Source organism: Schistocerca gregaria, chromosome X (genome assembly GCF_023897955.1).
Source record: "Schistocerca gregaria isolate iqSchGreg1 chromosome X, iqSchGreg1.2, whole genome shotgun sequence".
NCBI classification, from domain to species: Eukaryota; Metazoa; Arthropoda; class Insecta; order Orthoptera; family Acrididae; genus Schistocerca; species Schistocerca gregaria.
Window position 1 is genome coordinate 686,539,621 of NC_064931.1, and position 19,889 is coordinate 686,559,509.

Sequence of the window (19,889 nt, forward strand, 5' to 3'; positions counted from 1 at the left end):
CATCAAGGTCATTTCAAGAAATGTGCGTGGAAGGAAGTAATACGTTGCTTGACTCTTTTTGGCACTTTCGCTAACGGAATTTAAACAGTAACCTCACCAAGTCGGACGACGGTTCTCGTTTGACATCTGTCGCCTGAGCTGCGTGACCATCTCCGGGAGATGCTTGAAGATACTAAATTAGTGCGTCATGGAACTTACTGTTCTTTAGATAGTCTGTGTTTTTTCATTCACTGTACTTTGTAACGGTCTAAAACTCACAAGGAATATTCAAGACTCCGTTGAACGAATGTTTTGTAAGTTATCTCTTTCGTAGGGGAGTCACTTTTCCCTAAGATTCTTCCTTCAAATCTGTCAGCTGCCTTTCCTGTAGCTAGTTTTTTACCGGCGTTCTACTTCAAATCCATATGGAGGCCATAATCTTAGAAACTTTACGGATATCCCTTTTTTCGGTGAGTTATATATAATAGCGTAAACAAACAATAATGCGTCTTTATTATTATTTCTACGTAGTACGTTACGTTTATTTAGTGTAAGAATCAACTGTTAGCCACTATTAAATTGATTATCCTCTACTGATTTTTCTGCATTATTTTCTGACGTTGAGTCTTCCCTATAACGCAACAGTATCATTCGCAAGCAGTACTGCCCAGGATCCGACGCTATAGGACAAGTCATTTTTATATAAATGAACAGTAATGGTCTTTGGACACTCCCCTAGGGCACGTCCGAAGCTACGTTCACACCTGACGATATCACCCTGTTAAGAACAACGAGCTGAATTCTATCTGCGCAATCTAATCACAAAACTGGTCCAATATTCATTAAGTTCAAAATTTATTTACTGGGGGACACAAAATAGCTGTGTAGCAGGCCCCCTGGACATCAAGGAACACGGCATCAGTCTGGGAGCAACTATTTACTGCCATCTCGATTTCAAGATTGAGCAGAGGGAACTGAGTTTCTCAAGCTCATTATTTGAGGAATCCCTGTTAATTCCTACAGAAGAGAATTCCCGTACCTAACAAGGTTCCATCACGTTCTGTGATTCTACATCTCATTGACGTCAGTGTTGGAAATCGATAGTTAATGCACGCTTATCCCACGATTCTTGTTGAAAATTAGAATGATCAATGGCTTTTTCTTCTAGTCGCTTGGAATGCTTTGTTTGATCGTGCTACCTATGGTAAACTGCTACCAGAAAGGGAGCAACTTCTTTCACATAATCTATGCAGTCTAGTGAAGGTATTCCGTCACGTCCAGATGTCTTTGGCAATTTCAGTTCTTAAAATACCGTGATCGCTTATGTTAATAGCTATCATTTCAGCATACGTGCGTTGATTGAAAAGAGGAACTGTAGTACGATCGTTCTCAGTGAAACGACTTTGAAGGATGGAATACAGTATTTCGGCCCTCTGTATGTTATTCTGCATCTCAGTACCAGTATGATCACTGAGAGGAAAGGAAATGACTAGAAGTGGTACGCGTTACTTTCCGCCGTGCACCGTACGGTGAGTCCTCGCGGCTCCCCCCCCCCCCCCCCCCCCCCCCCCCACAGAGATTCGAGTCCTCCCTCGGGCATGGGTGTGTGTGTCGTGCTTGGCATAAGTTACTTTAAGTTAGAATAAATACTGTGTAAGCTTAGGGACCGGTGGTCTCAGCAGTTTGGTCCCTTAAGACCTTACCACAAATTTCCAAATGTATGTACGTGGAGCGATTCAATATGTAACTTTGATCCTTATACTGCTTTCATATACGACCAAAACCTCGTAGGATTGTTCGTCATTTGGCTGGATGAAATTAACTATAAAATTCATTGACCACATCTCGAATTGCTCTGTTACTCTAATTTAGGCTTAGATTAGATTTTGATTGTAAATGTATGTCTTTAAATCTATGACGAAGATCACTTTGCTTTCGTAGCACTTTTATAGTACGATTATTCAAACACGACTGATATGTCCCGTCCCTGAGAACCTTTCCCGAAACATAAATGTCAGAAGCGTGTTGTATCATACTGTCGAATTTTACTTACAGTGGCAAACCAAAGTCTTCAGACTTCCTTTGATTACGGGATACACAAAATATCAAAATGGTTGCATTTTTGCAACCAATGCTAATAACTATTCTATGCCAAATAATATCCTCAGTTGTTTAAGGCATTGCGGATGTCCGACGTTTATTGCTACTATTATGAGATTTGGCCATATAAACAAGACAGTTCATTTCTGTGCCATCAGTAACTCTTGAGCCTTTTTGAACTCATACTATTTCACAATCCAAACGAAGAAACGTTAGGAATTAACGCCCTGTCGACGACGATGCCACTGAAGACTGAACAAAGTCTGTGACTACGTAGTTATTGAGAAATAAATTAACCCGACCCTTCCAAAGAAATCATAGAGGCATTTACCTTAAGCGATTTAGGGAATCTAAGGAAAATATTAATTTGGATGATCGAACATTTAATTGAAAACTGGAGAAAAGCCGATGTAGTCTCAATATTTGTAAACTAAGGTACCGGTATGTTGTACAAACTCGTTATAAACTTATTTTTCTGCGTTTATGAAAACTGAAGATTGCAAAAGGATATGTCATGTTTAGTATTGCCTTCATCATTCGTGTGCCACATTTCCAGTTACCCTCCTTCATTATTAAGAATTTAGCTCCATGGCGCTAATTAGGGGAGGTTGTTTTCGCATCACAAAGGCTATCAGAAACGAACTGTCACGAAAATTTCCAATCTAATACAGATTCTACTTCATCTTAGTTTCTCCTGAGTACGTTAGATGAAGTCATCAGTCGAAAGATATCTAGGTTCAGCTGAAGTCAGATCTCGAAGAAGATGAATGACTAAGATGTTGAATCGGACTTAATGTGACGTTGTACGTTTTTCCTTGCTTCCTGGGGAAAGAGCATCATAATCTCTAGTTTCGGTCCTCTGTAAAAGTACACATTACAAACAATTACACTATGCGCTTACAGGTGGCACGACAGTAATACACACTGTTGTCCAAAATTAAAGCAACAAACCGCTATTTCCCCTTGTTGTATAATCATACAAAATGTCAACAGATGTCAGTACAATCGTGTTCTTCACGGAAGCTGGCATTCCTTCAATGGACAACCACGTCAACGATGACATCAGGGTACCTACCAAACGGCTTAGTGTTTGTCGGGTAGTCTTACACCCACATCCACAATGGGTGTGTATACAGTCACAGACGGTGTAGTGTGGCTCAAAGAAGACGCCTACCAGACTCTCTGAGATGGAGGCCCATAAGAAGAATGGAAGCAGCACAGCCGCTAACTTATGTGGCTCAAAGGCTTAATGTCAATCGTTCTGCTGTTTCTCTGGTGTGGCGAGAATTTATAGAGGCCCAACCAATATCCCCAGACCAGGGCACGGTCGACCACATGTAACGGCACGACGGTGCTGCCTTAGTGCTGCACGGCAACTGGCATCTGACCTCGCAGCATCCATTGGACATGGGTATTGAGACAAGCGGTGTTCAGAAGGCTTCGGCAGAGTAGCCTTTATTGTCTGAGACCTGTGATGCGTCTTCACGGAAGGGAGCGTCTAGAGTGGAGTCGTCAACAAGCTAACTAGACGGTTGAGCAGTGGGCACCGGCCGCTGTGATCAAGCGCTTCTAGACGCTACGGTCGCAGGTTCGAATCCTGCCTCGGGCGTGGATGTGTGTGATGTCCTTAGGTTATTTAGGTTTAAGTAGTTCTAAGTCTAGGGGACTGATGACCTCAGATGTTAAGTCCCCAAGTGCTTAGAGCCATTTTAACCATTTTGAACAGTGGGCCAAGGTTCTTTTCGCAAATGAGTCTCGATCTGGTGTGGAGAGTGATTCTCGACGTATTCGCATCTGGAGGATTTCAGAATCCAAATATTGTGGAAAGAGTTCGATATCGAGGAGTATTCTTAATGGTGTGAGCAGGGATTATGTTGACCATTCGAACACCTCTTCATGAAATTGTACGAGTGACTCGGTAAGGTTTGACTGCTGTCAGGTATCGCGATGAGCTCTTGGGACCTCATGTGCGGTTGTCGCGAGGTGGTGTGGGTCCGGACTTCGTATTAATGAACGATAATGCTCGACGTCATAGAGGACGGGTGGATGATGTTTTCTTGGTAAGCGACGATACTGCACGCATGGCGTGCCCTGTTCGCACTCCCGATTTGAGTCCCATAAAGCACGTCTGGGATGCGCTATGGTGACAGGTTGCATCACGTCATCATCCACAAATCACTCTCTAAGACTTGCGAGCAGCTCTGCGGAAGAATGGGCGTTATTTTCTTAACATGAGACTGATGACATCACTCACAGCACGCCCCGTCGTTGTCAGGTCTGTATTGCAGCCAGACGTGGTAACACCCCGTGCTGAGCACATTAACCAATTGTCGGAATGTGTTTGCAAATCCGTTAAGTTGGACAAAAAACTAATAATATTTTCGTCTACCGTTATGCATGTTGCAGTTGTTTACGTTCTGTGTTCTTTACATCGTTTCTAGCCGGCGGGAGTGGCCGAGCGGTTCTAGGCGCTTCAGTCCGAAACTGCGCTGCTGCTACGGTCGCAGGTTCGAATTATGCCTCGGGCATGGATGTGTGTGATGTCCTTAGGTAGTAGTTCCAAGTCTAGGGGACTGATGAGCTCAGATGTTAAGTCCCATAGCGATTAGAGCCATTTTTCTAGTTAGCTATCACGTGTTTGTACAGTTTTGTGGCAAGATAAAGGCAACCTTGCAAAATTTCCGTTGTTGCTTTAGTTTTATATATCATTGCATTTCTCGCGGAGGGTTGCATATAGACATGCCACCGCAAACATATCCAGGATGAAGAAATATGTCGAAGTACGGTTTTCGCTAAGTTATGGCGGACAATATGGCAAATTTCCTGACGTTCGCAAGTAATTTTTATATTTTATAGTCACCAATCACGACAATGACTTGTTTTTATTCTACTGCAACTTTATACATTTTTTCTGTGACATTTGAAAGCAGCTTCTCAGAGAACTTCAACGATATAACATAAATTGGGATTTGATCAAATGGTAATAAGACAACAGGGTGGCAGACCACTATCTGTCCGTCAAAAGAAGAGGTTCCACAAACCTCTGCCCTGTTATACCAAGTATAAGCAAAATAACTCAAGTATGGTGCTTGTGTTTACTTATGCCCTTGAAGCCCATCAGTCTGTGCTCTGTTGTTTTAGCAGCCAGACAACTTCCTCGTAGACTATTGAGACATTCTCAATGTATACGACAGTCGAAAAAGTGAATATCGTTCATGGCGAATGTCGCCAAACTATTACAGCAGTGGTGCTATTGTGTGTTGAAGACTAGCTAGCGTCTGCCAAGCACGCACGATCTGTCTTTGTAAATATTATAAATAAAAATTCTAGAATTGGAAGTGTGGAGAATAAAATACGCCGATGAAAAAGAAGAGCAACCGATAAAAGAAATGAAAATATTTTAGCAATACAAATCTCACGAAGAGACATCTGGAAACTACAAGAGCGATTAACCGAACTAGGGCTCTGCGAACGCTAAATTCCATCGCATTTCATCCTCTTCACATTTCGCTACATCTACAGCTTCATGGCAATGACTTCCAAAATTAGTTACATTTCTTTGGTTGTTATCTTTGAAAAGTGCAAAGTGATGTGGGATATCTGTGCAAAATTTTGTTTCAGGAAGAACCTTTGTTTACAAACCTTGGACAAGTCTATCTTCGCAATATGCACTAATCGTCAGTTGAAAATCCACGCTGACTCAAAGAAGTGGATAGAAACAACGCTCTTGCTCTGTCAATGTTTGGTGTGTGTTTTCAACACCCGCATCGTTGGTCGTTTTTTTATTGATGGTAATCTAAAATCAAACTAGTATCTTGAGTTGCTAAGATATGTCGCTGATGCAGTTAGTGTCTCACTCGACGTAGGACAGTCAGTGTGGTACCAACATGACGATGTCCCTCCTATTTCTCACATGTAATGACAGACCTTCTTAAGAGAACATTTGGAGAGCATTGTAACGGTAATTAAGGAAACGCGAAATGATCTGCACACTAACCAAACTTAATACTTCTGTACTTTTATCTGTGGCGAAAATTAAAATAACAGATGTGATAGGAAACACTTATGGCTCCCGAAGGCATGAATATATATAACACGAGCCTGTAACTCCAGATGAAATTCAACGTGCAGTATTGTTTCTCAAGAATCCCTGTATAGCGTGTAGTAATGCTCATCGTCAACATTTTGAGTATTTGGTATGGCGCCGTGATAATAAACACACGAATGTGCTTGTTCACATTTGTTACAGTAGGGCAGACGTTTGTGGAACCTTTCGTCCCGGCTGTGGAACAATGGTTCGCAGCGCTGTTATCTTGATACTATTTGCATAAGTCACATATATATTATGTCGTTGAAGTTCTTCGAGAAGCTTCTTTCAAGTGCCAAAGAAAAGAGTATATATTCCCATTAGAAAAAAAGTGGGTTTCGTAATTGGGCGACAATAAAAGATAAAAATTCCTTCCGAACGTCAGGAAATTCGCCGTATTGTCAGCTTTAACTTGGCAAAAACTGCACCTCGATATATTTTCTCATTACCTATATATGTTTGTGATGGTCTGTTGTCCATATGGCTCTGAGCACTATGGGAATTAACTTCTGAGGTCATCAGTCCCCTAGAAGATAGAACTACTTAAACCTAACTAACCTAAGGAATCACAACACACATCCATGCTCGAGGCAGGAACGAACCTGCGACCGTAGCGGTCGAGCGGTTCCAGACTGTTGCATCTAGAACGGCTCGGTCACACCGGCCGGCGATGATATGTTGTATCTGCCTAATGCTGTATATCTATATTAAAGTCTAAGACAGCTAAAAAGGATTTTTAGAAGTTTTCAGTCTCTGGAAGAATATTGAAAAAGTGCAAACTTCTGTAAACAGCTGAATAGCTTAAGGCACGATTTGGAACCACAAGGTAGTGCAGAGGGCTCAGTACTCTTCTCTCTAGTTTTGTTTATTTTAGTTTGAGGTTTTTCTTTATCGTTAATAAGTTATTCTTATGTTGAATAATTCAATGGTAGAGGATGTGAACGCGTGGTATATATTATAATGGGCTGTATACTCCGTGCTATTAGAACTGACGAGAGGTAAGAAATTTCCATAAGCAATACGTGGTGGCATATGGCTGATCCTCGTCTATAAAATCAGCGGTTTTAATTACGATATATCTTCTTCCTCATGTGAATTGTACAGCTGACATCACAGATCAAATTTGCAAGACAGTAGTAGTGAACGTGCAGTCTGTCTTGGTGTGGGACATTTTAGTTGGCGTTCATACTTATCTACAATTGTGCTCAGCTGATATAGAAAAATTTGTAGTGTTATGTATGGCAGACCTGGTACAATATTCGTATATCACTTAGAAAGTGAGTAAGGGCTTCGCCAGGTGATGTTCTTCAGCACATGAATCTTGATCTGTCCCGATACTTCTTCTGTGCACTTCTTTTCTCCTTTTTTAAAAAAAAATGTAAAGCAGAGGATAATGAGAATTCTCTGTCAACAACACGTGTATGCGAAACATAGTGTCGACAAGAAAATAGAATTTCAGGGTAGGAAAATTCATGCTATTGAGTTGCACTCGACATAACTGCGTACGTATCTAGATCCTGATGAAATTTGCACGCGTGATGTCACGATCAAATGACGGACTTATTCCATCATAAACGCTAATTACTACTTTTTACCCGTTGCTGGGCAATATTGCTTCGTCTCTGATGACTTCTTCGATTTTTAACTCAACTAATGGGAACTGAAACCATCGTGGTGTCATAGCTCTCCTGCTTAGCCGATGACGCTAAGAAATACTAGACCGGTGGAATTCAGTGCGAAAGGAAAGTACAAGTATTGGTGCGTGATCATTATGAGGCAAGTCCAGATGACTGGAATATTTGTCGGCACCGAGTTTCACTCATTCCATTCTGTTCATTCCACACTCGGACATAGAACCACCACACAGCGTATGAACCCACGAAAGTCGTCATTAGGAGACATATACACATTTGGCATATTCCACTGAGGAAAACTGAAGAGAGGGAGATTGTGTCAGATTTTCAATGTTACGCCGATACAGCGTTCGTTACACTTAGAGTTTCTGGACAAACTATACCGGCATTCATCTGCAGTGGTTTAGAAAAACCACTGGGCTTTTGAGGGTCACTCCCCAGGAATACGTATATCCACTGTCTTAAGTGTGGCGCCCATCTCGCTAGTCGAGGGATGAAAATGGAGCACTCTTTCGGTGCCTCCAACTAATTATCTCGGCACTCATTGGCGCTACAGTAACGGACAGTTGTTTTCTGCAGAGCGCTTCTCACCGCGCTGTTGATTATTTAGCTGCCTTATGCTGTTCAGCTACTCTAGATGTACATTGTGCATGTTCATGTTAATAACACTATAACTTTCCCGCCTAACGATCAAAAAATAAGATGGAAAATGAGATGTGCGGAGTATTTGCCTAACAAGGAGGCCCGATGGTGAAGACGCGGCCGCGAATAGCGCGAGCGCTGGCGTGCCGCACGTGGCAGAGCTAGCGGCGGGCGGGCAGTGCCAGTGAATGGGCTGCGTTATGGCCCGGCCAGAGGTTATCGCTCGCCACAAAACAACTCCCGGCTAAACATTTCACGCACTCCCCGGCCACACGAACGCGTTAATGCACACGTCGCTTCTTCTGCTTCGACATCTGGCAATTTTCGTTATAGCCATCTAACATGCGACCCAGTCAAGAAGAGCCGGACGGCTCTGCAACGTGGCACATCTTTTTTAGCCTCTCATATAACTAATTCCTCATCGCAGTCATCATTCACAATGTCATTATACATTATAAATGACCTAGTACATTATAAATGACCTACTAGATAGTGTCGGAAGTTCCATGCGGCATTTCGCGGATGATGCTGTAGTATACAGAGAAGTTGCAGCATTAGAAAATTGCAGCGAAATGCAGCAAGATCTGCAGCGGATAGGCACTTGGTGCAGGGAGTGGCAACTGACCCATAACATAGACAAATGTAATGTATTGCGAATACATAGAAAGAATGGTCCTTCATTATATGATTAGATGATAGCGGAACAAACACTGGTAGCAGTTACTTTTGTAAAATACCTGGGAGTATGCGTGCGAAACGATTTAAATTGGAATGATCATATAAAATAAATTGTTGGTAAGGCGGATGCCAGGTTGAGATTCATTGGGAGAGTCTTTAGAAAATGTAATCCATCAACAAAGGAGGTAGCTTACAAAACACTCGTTCGAACTATACTTGAGTATTGCTCATCAGTGTGGGATCCGTACCAGGTCGGGTTGACAGAGGAAATAGAGAAGATCCAAAGAAGAGCGGCGCGTTTCGTCACAGGGTTATTTGGTAAGCGTGAAAGCGTTACGGAGATGTTTAGCAAACACAACTGGGCCAGACTCTGCAAGAGAGGCGCTCTGCATCGCGGTGAAGCTTTCTGTCCAGGGTTCGAGAGGGTGCGTTTCTGGATGAGGTATCGAATATAGTGCTTCCCCCTACTTATACCTCCCGAGGAGATCACGAATGTAAAATTAGAGAGATTCGAGAGCGCACGGAAGCTTTCCGGCAGCCGTTCTTCCCGCGAACCATACGTGACTGGAACAGGAAAGAGAGGTAATGACAGTGACACGTAAAGTGCCCTCCGCCACACACCGTTGGGTGGTTTGCGGAGTATAAATGTAGATGTAGATATAGCTGTAGATGTAAGGATGGTGTGTAGCTAATCGAGTCAGAAAGGACTTAAACAAACTAAACAACCCGTAATTCCACTTGGCTGCTTTGACAAAATTCTATACAAATGAACTCTTGTGAAACGCATTTTCGATTGTAACCCATGCAAAATAACTGTGTTCTAAAAAGCTATTACAGCTTCAGCAGACACTCAAATAACGTCAATTTCAATAGTGCGAATAGCCAACAGTTGCGCTCGTTGACATATGGTGAACAAGATGTTGTAATATCTATACAGCTTACCTAGAGTTGTACTCTACCAAAACTGCGGTACAGTAGTTTTGGTACAGTATATAAATTACGTAATAAATAGGAGTACCAGTGCTGTTGGTAGCGTTGGTAGAGAAAGAATCGTAAATGAATGTGCGTGAGAGAGAAACTGGTAGCTGATGATGTCTCTTTCTTTTTGCTTGTTTGTTTTGTATATAATTAGAACAGCACATGGTTCAGTGTTAGTCCATTGTGTATTTTATATTCTTACAAAAAAGATTTGCATTTTACAAGTCATAAAAATTAGTTGATTGCGCAAATTCTGTGCTTTTCTGTAACCAGAACAATTATTTTTGATATGGGTGCAGTTGACATGCACAAACATAACATAGTCTCTATAATTATTGTTATTTTTACTGAACAGATCGTTCGTCATCATGATCAAAGATCAGAGCTTCCTGTTATATAAAGTACAGAAGCTGCGTATGAATAACACAAATATGTTTTATAGAAACTCGTCGAAGTATTGAAGTGATGTTTGATATGTTTCTGTTTTGTGGTCTTTTAATAATTTTGCTTGAGAAAATTGCCTTTTCTAACACTGTATAATATAACTACATCACTCTGTTTCACATTACGAATCAACCATTTTTACTAAAACCTGATTTAAACATAGACAATTGTTATTTTGCTATTCAATCTTGCTAGAAATACTTTTCATTTTTTAGGTAACTGACAGGAGGATAACTACATAGAAAAATTTTTTTCCGTAGGTTACGAGACGCTTTACTTATCCTCAGTCTCTTGAACAGTTCACCACTTCCAGTTTCTAGGGGACTCTAGTAAGACACTGATCTCATATGTATAGAAAGCTATCGAAATGAGGTAACGCCCGATAGGTATGCAACCCACCAGCCGTAGAGGTAACACAGTTACGATCTTCTGACCGAAGCTACTAGGAATACTACCACACCTATGCTAACTTATGACAGTCTACGACAGCTTACGGTAGTTTTACAACTCTAATGATACCACTATGATGCTGCGGTAGTATCAAAGTTTCCGCTAGCTAAATCACGATAAATAACCTTTAAAACCGATTTAGTAGGATTTTTGTTTTCACTTGGGATGTTGCACGTAAATATAATTTTAAATTTTTGCTAGATTACAGAAATTTCCCAGGAACTTGAAAGTTAGCCACACTATTCTTTCAGTGAAAGATGAGACATTCCAAATTAATATTACTACCTATGTGTTGATACGACGAAACGCTGTTTCCTCTTAAAATGCAGAAGGCTTTGTATATACAATGGGCGTGCTGCTGGTATTTGTTGAAGTTTTCGGAAACCGGCGTGAGCGAGCTATCATGCTGCTTAGAGAGCTGTGTCGCCCAAGAGCGAAAAACCGTACTGTTATCTTATTTTTGAAGACAGTATAATTACATTTTTAGAACAAGCGTTGTGGTATAGAAGAGATAGATTTAGAAGGAAACTCGTGTTGTCCTAGGTAAGTTAATAAAATCACCTTAAAAGCTACACAGTATTAAAGACTTACGTATGTCCTTTTTCTCCAAGCAGCAAGAATGTATATGATTCTTCTGGATCTATAGCATATTCCATGATTTTTCTGGTGCGCATCCGGCGGGATCGGAGGGAGTGGAGGGGGAAGGATTAGGGTTTTATGTCCCGTCGACGACGAGATCATTAGAGACGGAGTATAAAATCGTCGAGGGGAAGGATACGGAAGAAAATCGACAGTACCCCTTCAAAGCGTCCCTCCCAAAGGTCACCTTACGATATTTAGAGAAACCACGTGGACATGAATCTAGATAGCCGAGTGGGAAATTGAACCGTCTTCCTCCGGAATGCGAGTCCAGTCAGCTAACAATTGCATTACCTTGCTCCATGTGTGCATCGGGTTATCATTACATCTTTTTCCCATCTTTCTGCTAAAAACTTGCAGGCCATGTCAAGGCATGTCGGTGGCTGACTCCTAAGTGTGCTTACTTATCCTTTCCTTCGAGGAGGTGGCAAGACGGCCTGTAGGTGTTTCAGTCGAAATACCGGAAGAAGTCATGATTTCCTGGACGATCACCCGTAAAAATTATAAAAGTGCAAACAAAATGGCCACAGATTCCCGGAAACAAATCTAATAACTTGTTGTAATCTTACGTAATGGCACGACAACGTTACATTCTTACGTAACTCTCTTATATCAAAACCATCAACAGCTGTTCCCTTCCTCAATAACTATGTAAATTGTTTTCTACGGATGTATGCTCAAGAATATCGCAACTCTGCCTGTAAACTATTTCACTCACCAACTTAATCTTTGTTATGCCGGCTGCATTACTGTTTCTAAATTTTACAGACACTAATCTACTTTTATAGCTGTTTGACGTACTTCTCTTTTCGTACATGTAAGAGTTGAAGTGGACGGTTATTTGTTCGCGCTAAGCCGATCAGTAGATATATTTCTAACTAAAAACGTCTATCCTTTACCTTTTACCTTTTATTTGCGTAAGATTTAACAATTTTATTTTTTAATTTTTATTTTTTATTTTTAAGGAATGCAGATCTGTGTGAATAGAGATTTATCCTATGAGTCGTGCTCGAAAAAAATATCGGAATCGATATTTCTCTCAGTACTTCCAACTATCTTAACAATAATCTTTCAGTTTACATCACGTACTTGTAAAGGATATGCTTCTATCTGAAACCGTAGTTTCAAGATGAATCTCAGTAAGAAAAAAGTGAATTTCTTGTCGTTCGACAAGCTTCAGAGTGTCATCGCTCAACTTGGCTGCCATAAAAACTTGTTATAGAGTAGTGCCCGCCTCATAAGGTAACCAACAAAATGTGATAGAGTTTCCCTGATCTTGACGTAATTTATCAAACCTAGAGAGCTTTATCATTTATCCCTCCCCCTCCTCCTCCACTCCTTTTTACTAACTTTCAGCTTAAATACTCACTGCAGCGGTTTACCTTCATATTCATGTTCAAATGATTTGATAGTGTCTAATGATGAGGGGGGCTGAGTTGTCTAGACTTTTGGAAAGATGTTGAACTGAGTATGAAATCAAATGACTTTTAAAGCCTGTAATTCTGAATGTGATTCGAAACAAAAATGAAACTGCACAATCAGATGGTTTCCGCACATCACTGAGTATTTTTTGTGCTTCAAAAGGCAAAAAATACTTTGATGTACACATGAAGTATGGTATGATTGGACAGAATTCTATTACGCTGCTGAGCTGCCTTAAGACATTTCTTAGGGAAATATCGTCAGCTTACTGGTGAATGCTGGGCGGTCCTATTGCTTGAAGGGAGAAGAAGTCATCCTTGCTATTTTCCGTCAACATTCACTCCCAGTTTCTGCGATTTAGATCTTCCGTACTACCACTAATTTGTGTTAACAAATCTTACGGGAGATTTCTGCTGTTGATGCAAACCTCACTCGTGCCCACGGGTGGAAATGAAACCTCGTCCCCAGGGTTATCGGCTCTTTGGATTACAGAGAACAACTAAGTCTATTACACCATTTGTGTTGAAAATGAGTAGATGCTACAGTTATGCTACATTTTTATTGTCGATAAAAATCGAGAACTGAAGAGTGCAAATGGAAAAAGTTCAAAGTGCCATATCTGACATTTGTCAGGAGAGTAAAAAAACAATGTGTCTGTTTTTGCATATAACTGATCTGCACAAAAAAATTAAGAAGCTATTCTGGTACCGTAGAATTGCGCTGCCCATCTCATCACTGCAGAAAAATAATAAGGCAAATTAGAAAATAAATAATCTTTAAAGAACTATCTAAGTGTCATACCAGGAAATCGAGTGGTTCTACGCACCCCGTATTTGTTTCATGTGACAATAACACAATGACGCAAAGTTTTATTTTTTGTTGGTACAGAAATACAGCTTTAATATTTTAAGCAGTAGAACCGTAATAAAAAAAACATGTTTCTCGTGTCTTTCAAATTTATTACATAACAATAACAAGAAATAAATTCAAAAAAAATCTGTCAACATTTACCTCTGTTTCGTACCTAAAACCGTTCTTGAGAGCAGATGGTGCAAAGTTTATTGTAAAACTTCCTGTACTGTTGAGGAAGAAATGGCAACATCGCCAACAGGGCTTTCTGTTTTGCAGCTGATAAACATGCCTGATCTTTCGGATGAAGTACGGCATGACATACATCTACCATGATCTTTCCTCTTTTGAATACACTGACACTTTCCATTCTTTCACTTCAGAGCAAAAATTTTAATACCTATTTGAGATGGATGAGTATGAGACACTTTGACCATACTACATTTGGACATCTTACGCGCCTACATTGATAGAAATGTTTCAGCGGCATCTTTAAAGTCAAAGAAATCATATGTATGCATTAGAAAGGCATGGAATATGTTCATAGCTTTAGCTGACTCAATAATCTTGTTTAAATCTTGCCTTGCTTACCTTTCTTTGTTTCCTTCAAACTGCAAAATCTCTGTCGCAGGTCAAAATGCTGTGCTCATCCTCCAGAAACTTCTAAATCGAGTGCATGTTGATGCATGGCACTTGGATTTCCATAGGGGATCAATACTTGTCACAAAGACCATGCGCAGTCTAATAATGAATATCTGAAACATTTTCTCCATGACCTGACAATGGGAACAAGACTAGGGACAGGCAGAAGAATACTGAGAACGCATTAGCACTGGAAACGCGTTTTGTGAAGGAATGGCACTTTCAAAGATTTCCGGTTCCACTCTTTAATTCATTCTGTGCACAGAAATCTCACACTGTTGTAGGATGCCTCCAGGAATGTTTTAAAATCTTTCATTATTAATATGGTGTATTAATAAAACATTAGAACCATTTTCTTTGGTTAGGAATTCGAGGTTTTTTACCTTGGCAATTGCTCTTGAGCATAACTACAAAAGTTCTGCGCTACCCGGCGAAATGGTGAAATTATGAAAGAAAAGTTACATTCTGCATCCATGGTTACTGGAAGTCGATGTCTTCAATGGTACTGTCGTCAGATCGTCAAAACAATGAATTTCCTGGGACGTTGATAGAACGTCGTGTCAGTACCGCAGCCTTGCCTGTTTGGTGTGGAAGAGAGAGATGTGGATGTTCACTTTCCTATCTTTCATTGGTACAGAGAGGTGTATTTGCGGTTCTCCGCTTCCTCCTACTATTCAAAGACGGAAACCAATGTGAAAGCTGGAAGATAGGTTTATGTTACTGATGAATACTTCAGTACTATCCAGAATGTGCACATTAAATGTGTAAATTTGCACCATAACATTGTTTTCCGGGAAGTACTGAATATAGATGTACGTATTAAATAGTTATATATCGTGTTCCGCGCTGCTTAAAATTTGTGAAACGTCCACTTCGAACATCAGCGTGCTTTCGCTGGATTGTTTCACAGTTATGCTACAGCGCTAGGTACAGTAGTATCTTTCGAAGCTTTGCCGGCCTGATAATCTCGTGGCACAAGTCCAAAAAACACGACCACTTGGGTGGTTGCTCATGTTCCTTGTCACGTGTGACTCTCTGTCTTATTGTGTTGGGACCTTTTCATATTAGCGCATTTCCCCAATTTTTGTGCTAGGTGCCACCTATTCACTGTTCTGTAATTGCAATAGTAATTTTATACACGGTAATTCATCGGCTAATTCACACATTGCTATGTGAATAGCTGAGCGTTTTGTCAGTAGCACTGTGTGAAATTGGCTTAATATACACTGAAAATTACATTTGTACCAGATGCGTTGTGATAAATTGTAATTTTTAATTTATCAGTAAAATGCACTTCATATCTGATGAGGTACGACAACCGGCAAATTGAAAGATTCTAGAAAGTTGGATGTTGCACGTAAATATGAAAACAGTTCATTGAGGCGATACATTGTAACATATAATTTCCAAAATCCTTTCTGATTAAAGTTTCATGACATTCTAGTAGATTTTTTTATTTTTATCGTATGGCTAGGGCCCCCCGTCACACAGACCGTTCGCCGTGTCTTTCAATTTGACGCCACTTCGGCAACCTGCAGTCGATGAGGATGATAGGATGATGAGGAGGACAGCACAACACCCAGTCCGGAGAAAATTCCTCGACCCTGCCGGGAATCGAATCCGGGTCCAGAGGATTGACAATCCGTCACGCTGACCATTCAGCTACCGGGGGCGGACATTCTAGTAGATGATATGTAGCGATCAAGACTTTTATTTTTCAATGCTATAAGCACTTGTGAATTTTAAAACGTTAATGAAAATAGAAGGTATATTATTTACGTTAATACGCCAAACTTCTAAATAAAGCAAGCAAGACCTGTTGTTCCTTGTTAGTATCGAAGAATACTATCTCCTACAATAATATAAGGGGCGTTCAAAAAGAAACGAGCCGGTGGCATAATTAGAGAAACCAGTAACTGTATGTCAGAAGTATTGACACTGGCTGTTGAGACACTTGTCCCCACTGTGAATGGCTGTCTCATAAAATTCCCGGGCTGCGATGTTAACCAGTACCTCACGTGCAGATGGACGTCGTCGTTCGAGGTGAATCGTTTACCCGTCAGAGCCTTTTTAAGGGGACCAAAAATGACGTAATCACAGGGAGAAAGGTCCAGACTGTATGGAGGGTGTCCGAGAACCCCATTTGAATATCTACAGGAGTGCCGCGACTGTGTTGGCCGCATGAGGCTTTGCGTTGGCGTGGAGCGGAATGACCCCAAGGGTTAGATTGCCTGGTCATTTTGATTTGATTGCTTGGCGATGAGTGGCCAAGGTTTGCGAGTAACGCTGAGCATTCACTGTTTTCCCGTGCTGCAGGAAGTGAATCAGAAGGGGGCCATCTTGGTCAAATAAGAAAAGGCTCTGAGGAGCAAACGATTCACGTCCGACGACGACGCACAGCTGTACGTACGGAACTGGTTAACATCGCAGCTCTGGGAATTCTATGAGACAGCCATTCACTGCCTTTTGTTACAATGGGACAAGTGTGTTAGGAGCCAGGATCAATACTTTTAACATACAGGTACTGGTTCCTATAATTATACCTAAGGCTCGTTCTTTTTGAACGCCCCTCCAGCAAGCCGCAATAAAATTTCTCCATAAATTGTATCACGGCTACGAATACGCCGGCAACCACCTGTTGGATGCGAAGCGAAGCGAAGCGTAGCTGAAAAAGATGTCTTGTAGGGACGTCGATGTAAGCGAGGTCAACTAAAGATAGAACCAACTCGCTCTAATAGGTCTTCTGGTTCTGATTCTCCCATTGACACTTATTGAATCGTCGGCGCGGCATGCTTCTAAGAATTTCACGAGCTATAACTTAGCGTGAGACGTATCTGATACCAAGACTGTTTCTTTTTTCTTATCGGCGGCTATGTTACGAGCGTCGAAGATATGACTCGTAAGATAAACGTTCTCAAAATACTGAGAAAATAAATTAAAAAAGACGAAAGATGGAAACCTCCATCTGTGGCGGGAAAAGTCTTTCGCGGTGAAGACTGTCACGTTATAAAGTTGCATTGTTTGCTAGGAATTCGCATATGTTGTTTAGGGTGTTTCGTATTTATTCATCCAAGAGCCCTCACAAGCCACAGAATCAATTTTGGATACTATAGCGGTTTCGAGTCTCCCTGTTGTCCCTGCGGAGAAATAGATCGTTTGCAAATCAGAACATAGGTAGTGTAGCTATTAAGTTCCAAAACTAGAACTAAGAAAAAAAAATTTTTGTAAAGGGATAAAAGAGAACAGTTTGTTGAAAACGTAAATCTGTCGTTCCGCTGTTTCACCTAATAAAGACAAATTTCTGCTTAATTGATGATGTCATAAGTTATCTAGATGTAGTGATCGTTTTGCTCATACAAACATTGCAAGTGACTTGTAGGACGCTTCGTTAAAGCTATGTCGCTTAAGCTTCTGACACATAGTCACCCTGTTTGCAGTTTTTGCTCTTACTTTCGCGCAGTGTTCGGACAGATTTGTCGGTCATCGCCCGTTGATAACAATGTACTTCGAAATGGCTTACTTCCACGCCATCCCATTCTAAATCCTGAATTATAGTATATTACGAGTTCCTGATCACAAATTGTGCCGTATCAATTTGTTGGCCAGACTCGAGCCTGTAAGCGAGTAGGCGCCGGAGGCAGCGCAGACTCACCGGCGGTTGCGGTCGCAGCGGCCAGCAGTAGCAGCAACAGCAGCAGCGGCGGCAGCGGCGGGCCCGCCATGGCTCGCCAGCACTGACTGCGCCCGCACACGCTGCCGCCCCGCGACGTGCTGCGCACCGCGCATGCGCCCTACCCTCACACACGCACACGCGAGAAAAAATTCCGACTCGGGAACAGTCTAGTCCTCTTCACATGTGCCACCATCTGCCAACATCACAGACCTGCGGCCGCGACGCTCCTCGCACTGCACGGGTGCAACGCCCTCCGCTTCTGCACGCACCGACTATGGGCCGGCTCCTGGACGACGTTTCGCAACGCCAAACCACGAGTTACACAAGCTCTCTTTACGTCACTTGCGCTCTCTAACAAACGCAACCCTTAATGTAGGAGGATAGTAGTAACATGTACATCTACATTTATACTCCGCAAGCCACCCAACGGTGTGTGGCGGAGGGCACCTTACGTGCCACTGTCATTACCTCCCTTTCCTGTTCCAATCGCGTATGGTTCGCGGGAACAACGACTGCCGGAAAGCCTCTGTGCGAGCTCGAATCTCTCTAATTTTACATTCGTGATCTCCTCGGGAGCTATAAGTATGGAGAAGCCATATATTCGGTACCTCATCCAGAAACCTGGACAGCAAGCTACACCGCGATGCTGAGCGCCTCTCTTGCAGTGTCTGACACTTGAGGTTGCTAAACATCCCAGTAAACGCTATCACGCTTACCAAATAACCATGTGACGAAACGCGCCGCTCTTCTTTGGATCTTCTCTGTCAACCCGACCTGGTACGGATCCCACACTAATGAGTAATACTCAAGTATAGGTAGACGAGTGTTTTGTAAGCCACCTTCTTCTTTGGATCTTCTCTATTTCCTGTGTTAACCCGACCTGGCACGGATCCCACACTGATGAGCAATACTCAAGTATAGGTAGACGAGTGTTTTGTAAGCCACCTCCTTTGTTGATGGACTACATTTTCTAAGGACTCTCCCAATGAATCTCAACCTGGCACCCGCCTTACCAACAATTAATTTTATATGATCATTCCACTTCGTTCCGTACACATACTCCCAGATATGGTTCGAATGGCTCTGAGCGCTATGGGACTTAACATCTGAGGTCATAAGTCCCTTAGAACTTAGAACTACGTAAACCTAACTAACCTAAGGACATCACATACATCCAGCCCCGAGGCAGGAGTGGAACCTGCGACCGCAGCGGTCGCGCGGTTCCAGACTGAAGCGCCTAGTACCGCTCGGCCACGCAGGCCGGCACTCCCAGATATTTTACAGAAGTAACCAGTGTTTGTTCCGCTATCATATAATCATACAATAAAGGGTCCTTCTTTCTATGTATTCGCAATACATTACATTTGTCTATTTTATGGATCAGTTGCCACTCCCAGCACCAAGTGCCTATCAGCTGAAGATCTTCCTGCATTTCGCTGCAATTTTCTAACGCTGCAACTTCTCTGTATACTACAGCATCATCCGCGAAAATCCGCATGGAACTTCCGACACTATCTACTAGGTCATTTATATATATTGTGAAAAGCAATGGTCCCATAACACTCCCCTGTGGCTCGCCAGAGGTTCCTTTAACGTCTGTAGACGTCTCTCCATTGAGAACAACGTGCTGTGTTCTGTTTGCTAAAAACTCTTCAATCCAGCCACACAGCTG

At 41.9% G+C, this 19,889-nt stretch overlaps 1 protein-coding gene across 1 annotated transcript in view; it reads right to left on the bottom strand.

Moving 5' to 3' along the window:
- LOC126299514 (collagen alpha-1(XI) chain-like) overlaps positions 1-18,294 on the bottom strand; it is a 497,414-nt gene extending 479,120 nt beyond the window's left edge. The window contains exon 1 of the mRNA XM_049991477.1: positions 18,197-18,294. Coding sequence (XP_049847434.1) covers positions 18,197-18,266 — 70 coding nt within the window. The 5' untranslated portion in view covers positions 18,267-18,294. The remainder of the gene's footprint in view (positions 1-18,196) is intronic.
- Positions 18,295-19,889: the final 1,595 nt, after the last annotated feature.